At 36.4% G+C, this 7328-nt stretch overlaps 1 protein-coding gene and 1 pseudogene across 1 annotated transcript in view; both read left to right on the top strand.

The window, feature by feature from the left end:
- Window positions 1-2260: 2260 nt before the first annotated feature.
- Window positions 2261-5212, top strand: LOC138317189 (roundabout homolog 1-like; annotated as a pseudogene).
- A 383-nt stretch (window positions 5213-5595) lies between these two features.
- LOC138317188 (nephrin-like) overlaps window positions 5596-7328 on the top strand; it is a gene marked incomplete at its 5' end in the record, with an annotated part of 63246 nt that continues 61513 nt past the window's right edge. Inside the window, one exon of the mRNA XM_069258741.1 lies at window positions 5596-5902. Coding sequence (XP_069114842.1) covers window positions 5596-5902 — 307 coding nt within the window. The remainder of the gene's footprint in view (window positions 5903-7328) is intronic.

Here is a 7328-nt window from a genome sequence, read left to right as displayed (position 1 = left end):
ACTTTTTATGATTAGTTCTTTATATATAACAAATAAACAAACAATCATCAACTTCTGTGATTTTCACACTTTCCACTAATATAGTGTACGAAGCTCAATGCTTATTGGCACGGTCTCTTAATTACAGACCCTCAGTTTCAAGGAATAACGAAATATTTTAAACACTTCTAAGTCCATGTAGCCGGTAGGCCCGTTAGACGGAAGGTCAACTAGTCCTAATAGTCCTAGAACAAATAATAGAAGATATTTTAAATGCGAATATTACTTGAAATACAGTATTAAAAAATCGACATCTGACGTAGCATTGCAGTTTAGATATATAGTCTGTGTAGTAAATTTGCTGGGATAAGACATTAGCCACAGAAATGAAAACAAAACGAGATACCACGCATGTGACGTCTAAAATTTCGAAAAGACTATTCTAATAAAGAAAAAATTAGTTCTGGAATTAAAAAATAGCCTTGAAACACGTGCACATATAACGTCTCTTCCATGTTCATACTGAACTCCTCTTTAGCATTTCTCCAGAAATTATTATTATATGATTCATTTTAAACATTTAAAATAATGAAAATCGACATCAAGTCAAATAGGTAAGTGAACACAAATAGGTCCTTACACATTTGTTAGTACATTGCAACCCCAACGGCGTTTACATGTAAACATGTACAGGTCATTTTCTGGTAAAAAACTACTGATGATAGATATCATCCATTTATAGGGCAACACAAATTTATCCAAAATGCAACCAAGCTACATAAATAATCCTAGGGAATTTAATTGCAAAAGATATAACGAGATATATTTTAAACATAGTTTCTGTATTGTTAGACATATCTTAAGCTCAAAGATTTCTTGTCTCGTTTAGGTTATACCTTGTTTAATTACATTTAGAATATATTACATAAGATATAAATGGAATACCTCATAAACAGTGTGATATATATGATAAACTTTAGTAATCTTATCTGTCTTAAGATATAACAACGTTTTAGCTCTGCAGCAATATCAAATATCAGATAAACAGGTCCTTGGACTTTCCGGCTTTCGAACTTAAGGAACCTCAGACTATAAGGTGTTTGGACTTCAGAAACATAAGGATGAAACCTAAACATTAAAAACGCATAAAATAAAGAAACCAGGAAAGAAGTATGCACATTTATGTATGATACTTATGACTATGCATAAATATGTACGGTATATCGTAGTTCCCTGATAGGGTAATGTCAAATATCACATGAGCAATCTGTTAGAGTGAGAATACCCTAAGATTAAAGATGTTGAGGAGTCGTGGTATTGGATGAAAGGTCAAACATCTTTATGGTTGAGAAACAGTTACGTAGTGGGCGCCAATGCCATGTGGATATTAAATAACGTTAACAAGTGACCTTTTGATATTGAATGTATTACTATGTTGAATGTTTAATAACCTGGACGGTTTCGCATTTGTTTGAAGCCCGGATAAACTCAGCAAGTTTACTCTCACCAACCGGCATTTGAAAACAAAATATTACCTACAAAGGTACATTATATAATATTTCATATTTAGTTTCATATCTCTTCTCTATCAACATTAGTTACATGTATATAGTAGGTTTGCACTATGACGATATCTTTGCTACAATGGTTATTAAGATATCAGACAGTACAGTACAAAACACAAAAATTCACATATCAACAAAAGATTTTTCATAATGTCCAAATTACAATAATTACTACATAGATAATTGACCGCACTCCTATAAGTCATGCATCAGTTATGATCTATATAAGTGTATATATTTTATATCATGAATGTGCTTAATCATACACACATAAAAATGAAATCCATAAAATTCAATTTACATCTTCTGCCTATTTCTGAATATAAACATACCCCAGTGTACACCAGACAGGTTGGGACTGTAACACAACAGAGTACTGATACTGGTGGTACAACACAATGGACTGTTTACCTCTGTTGTTTTATAATTCAGGTGTGACGTCAGCCTCCCCAGTGTACACCAGACAGGGTGGGACTGTAACACTACAGTGTACTGATACTGGTGGTACAACACAATGGACTGTTACCTCTGTTGTTTTATAATTCAGGTGTGACGTCAGCCTCCCCAGTGTACACCAGACAGGGTGGTGGACTGTAACACTACAGTGAACTGATGCTGGTTGGTACACAAACACAATGGACTGTTACCTCTGTTGTTTTATAATTCAGGTGTGACGTCAGCCTCCCCAGTGTACACCAGACAGGGTGGGACTGTAACACTACAGTGTACTGATACTGGTGGTACAACACAATGGACTGTTACCTCTGTTGTTTTATAATTCAGGTGTGACGTCAGCCTCCCCAGTGTACACCAGACAGGGTGGGACTGTAACACTACAGTGTACTGATACTGGGGGTACAATACCACAATGGACAGTCACCTCTCCATCGTTATTTACATACACCCAAGGAATACAATTCAACCCGTCCATACCCGAATCTACAAGGACCAGACTGAGTGTAATAAGACAGGGCGGGAACTACAGCCTACAGATCAGTGATGTACTGCTGTCAGATGTCAGGGAGTACATTTGTAATACTGGGTTTTCAAACACATTCTATCATCTGCTACTGTACAGTAAGTTATATCAGATCGGTAACACAAACACATTCTATCATCTACTATACAGTAAGTTATGTCAGATTGGTATTACAGACACATTCTATCATCTTATGTACAGTAAGTTATGTCAGATTGGTAATACAGACACATTCTATCGTCTACTACATTACATTAAATTATGTCAGATTGGTAATACAGACACATTCTATCGTCTACTACATTACAGTAAATTATGTCAGTTTGGTAATACAGACACATTCTATCATCTACTATTGTACAGTAAATTATGTCATATTGGTAATACAGATACATTCTATCATCTACTACTGTACAGTAAGTTATTTCACATTGGTAATACAGACACATTCTATCATCTACTACTGTATAATAAGTTATTTCACATTGGTAATACAGACACTTTCTATCATCTACTAATGTATAGTAAGTTATGTCAGATTGGTAATACAGACACATTCTACCATCTACTTCTGTACAGTAAAATATGTCAGATTGGTATAACAGACACATTCTTTCATCTACTACTGTACAGTAAGTTATGTCAGATTGGTAATACAGACACATTCTATCATCTACTACTGTACAGTAAGTTATGTCAGATTGGTAATACAGACACATTCTATCATCTACTACTGTACAGTAAGTTATGTCAGATTGGTAATACAGACACATTCTATCATCTACTACTGTACATTAAATTATGTCAGATTGGTAATACAGACACATTCTATCATCTTTATGTACAGTAAGTTATGTCAATTTGGTAATACAGACACATCCTATCATCTACTATGTACAGTGAGTTATGTCAGATTGGTAATACAGACACATTTCTATCATCTTATGTACAGTAAGTTATGTCAGATTGGAATTACAGACACATTCTATCATCTACTACTGTACAGTAAGTTATGTCAGATTGGTAATACAGACACATTTTATCATCTACTACTGTTCAGTAAGTTGTCAGATTGGTATTACAGACACATTCTATCATCTACTATGTACAGTAAGTTATGTCAGATTGGTAATACAGACACATTCTATCATCTACTACTGTACAGTAATTTATGTCAGATTGGTAATACAGACACATTCTATCATCATACTACTGTGCAGTAAGTTATGTCAGATTGGTATTACAGACACATTCTATCATCTACTACTGTACAGTAAGTTATGTCAGATTGGTAATACAGACACATTCTATCATCTACTACTGTACAGTAATTTATGTCAGATTGGTAATACAGATACATTCTATCATCTACTACTGTACAGTAAGTTATGTCAGATTGGTAATACAGATACATTCTATCATCTACTACCGTACAGTAAGTTTATGTCAGATTGGTAATACAGACACATTCTATCATCATCTACTACTGTACAGTAATTTATGTCAGATTGGTAATACAGACACATTCTATCATCTACTAGTGTACAGTAAGTTATGTCAGATTGGTAATACAGATACATTCTATCATCTACTACTGTACAGTAAGTTATGTCAGATTGGTAATACAGACACATTCTATCATCTAACTACTGTACAGTAATTTATGTCAGATTGGTAATACAGACACATTCTATCATCTACTACTGTACAGTAAGTTTATGTCAGATTGGTAATACAGATACATTCTATCATCTACTACTGTACAGTAAGTTATAAAAGATCGGTAATACAGAACATATTTCTAACATACAATAATACTGTACTTGTAATTTATGGTCTGATTGTTATAATTAGATACATATTCCTATCAACATATTCTTGTGTACAGTTAAAGTTTATGTCAGATATGGTAATTCAGATGGCATTCTATCATCTACCTACTTTTCAGTATGTTATGTCAGAATTGGGTAATATAATGTTCACATTTAATCAATTTGGTTGTTTATTATTAACTTTATATCATCTTAAGTACAGACAAATTTCCTATCAATCAACTTCTAACAGTAAGTTGATGTCGGTTTGTTATTTAGACAGCGGTAAATCATCTTTTCTGACCAAACAGTAAGTAATTTCAGATTTAAAATACAGTGACATTCTATATACCATCATAGTTACTTGTCCAGTAAGTTCTGTCAAATCCAGTTCACTAACAAATATGAATTGAATACATTGCCTACATCGTTGACAATAACACAATAAATATCTGTTTCTTTCATATTGACATTATAATATATCATTCTGTTTGAGTTCGGCTTTTAAGAATGATATTTATGTATGTTTATTTTCGGCATTTAGTGCTGTGGGTTTTTATTATTTTTGAATTTTATTGTAGTTCCCCCAGCCTTCCCTGAAATAGAAAAACACAGTTGCCGAAGACGGTCAGAACAGGACAACCGGAACGGAGGATGGTAATCTGACCTTGACCTGTAGCGCACGTGGTGGTACTCCGCCGCTAGTGTGTCGTGGATCAAAGATGGCGGCATTCTTACAACGTCGAATAACATAGTTCAGCACACAAAAGTATTTTACAAAAGCAGACGACAGAACCCAGTTCACATGTCAGTCTAGTAGTCCAGCCAGCCCTGACCAGTCCTCAGACCGCCAGTGTGTTGGTATACCTATATTGTGAGTATAGAGTGTTGTATACATGTCAGTCTAGTAGTCTAGCCCTGACCAGTCCTCAGACCACCAGTGTCTTGGTATACCTAGATTGTGAGTATATAGTGTTGTATACATGTCAGTTTAGTTGTATACCTAGATTGTGAGCATAGAGTGTTATATAATTGTCAGTCAAGTAGTCCAGCCCAGACCAGTCCTCAGATCTCCAGTGTGTTATCATAAATGTACCTCAGCGCTTGGAATTTCTTGCTTTCTTAAATAAGAGTTTGATGAATAAAACAGGACCAGGAAAATGTAAAATATTTGTGATTCGAATTTTATCATTGGTAGAGCAAATGTTTTTTCGCTAACCAATTGTAGAAGATTTTTCATAGTGTTATTTCATTCCAGTAAAAACCAAGACTGCCTACTATATCAGTTCCATCGTCTCAGACAGAGAACACAGACCTGCAGGTGGCGTGTGTTTCTACAGGAAGTAGACCTGCTGCTGACATCGAGTGGAATGTTGGGGGAACATGGCTGTCAAGTAATCCAGAGGAGGTCAAGGTACTGGACACTTCTACCGATACCTACACCGTGACGTCATCACTCTCACGCCGCGTCACACGTCAGGACAATGGAAAGTCTGTGTACTGTAGAGTCAGTAACCGGGCCTTGTCTGGAGGGATTGAGTCAGTACGACAGACTATAACAGTATTGTGTAAGTATCTCTAACACAGTCACACGTCAGGACAATGGGAAGTCTGTGTACTGTAGAGTCAGTAACCGGGCCTTGTCTGGAGGGATTGAGTCAGTACAACAGACTATAAGGGAATTTAGTCCGACTCTACTACCCTTGGCATATCTAATTGCAGAACAGATGTTTTTGCTTTCAAATTCTGATTGGATGCGGCTAGGTTCAGGCGACCAATGAAAACGTGACTTTGATTTGTCAACATAACTGAACTGAAGCGATAATATAGTGACCTACATTTGTATATTGAGGCATCAAGCATGTCATGCCTGTAAACATCATTTCTTACTGACGAAATTATATTACTGTCTATTTAATCAATTACTTAGATGTTTTAGACCAGCTAAATGAACGTTTTGGCGACATTGCTCTCCAAACAGATTTGAAAGTACGTGCGTGGTTTATGTTCCACAAAGTAAACAATTCAAAGATATACTGCGACCTCGCTACAAAATTGGACACTGCAAAACTTAAACATGAAACACAAAAATGGTGTCCGAACTTACTAATAAAATAAATGACTCACACACAGGTTCATCGTTGGTATTTTGAATCTGTTGGAAACAACATGCGTGATTCATAGGGCGCTGCCATTTTTTTTCAACAATACAACAATGATACAAGCTTTTTAATTGGTTGCTTATTACGTAAATGGAAGGGGCGCAACCGCGGTGATCCAGCAGGTGACGCAGTGCGGGAACACCCGTTCTGAAGTGAGAGATGCCAAGGGTAGTAGCAGAGAATCGGCTAAATACCCTTGGTTAGAGAAGTTGTCACACATCAGGACAATGGGAAGCCTGTGTACTGTAGAGTCAGTAACCAGGCCTTGTTTGGAGGGATTGATTCAGTACGACAGACTATAACAGTATTGTGTAAGTATCTCTAACACAGTCACACGTCAGGACAATGGGGAGTCTAAGTACTGTAGAGTCAGTAACCGGGCCTTGACTGGAGGGGTTGAGTCGGTACGACAGACTATAATAGTATTGTGTAAGTATCTCTAACACAGTCACACGTCAGGACAATGGGAAGTCTTTGTACTGTAGAGTCAGTAACCGGGCCTTGTCTGGAGGGATTGAGTCAGTACGACAGACTATATAAGTATTGTGTAAGTATCTCTAACACAGTCACACGTCAGGACAATGGGGAGGCTGTGTACTGTAGAGTCAGTAACCGGGCCTTGACTGGAGGGGTTGAGTCAGTACGACAGACTATAGCAGTATTAGTATCTCTAACAGAGTAACACGGCATGATGACACGATGGAATTTGTAGATGATGTTAATCATTTATATGCCTTGAAAAGTGCAGCAGTGAATTTAATTGCGAATATCTAGCAACTTACTGATACAATGAATTTATTTGACACAGAGCTATGCAATATGTCGCAGCAAG

Source organism: Argopecten irradians, chromosome 3, assembly GCF_041381155.1.
Source record: "Argopecten irradians isolate NY chromosome 3, Ai_NY, whole genome shotgun sequence".
NCBI classification, from domain to species: Eukaryota; Metazoa; Mollusca; class Bivalvia; order Pectinida; family Pectinidae; genus Argopecten; species Argopecten irradians.
This window is presented reverse-complemented; position numbering and strand designations above follow the sequence as displayed.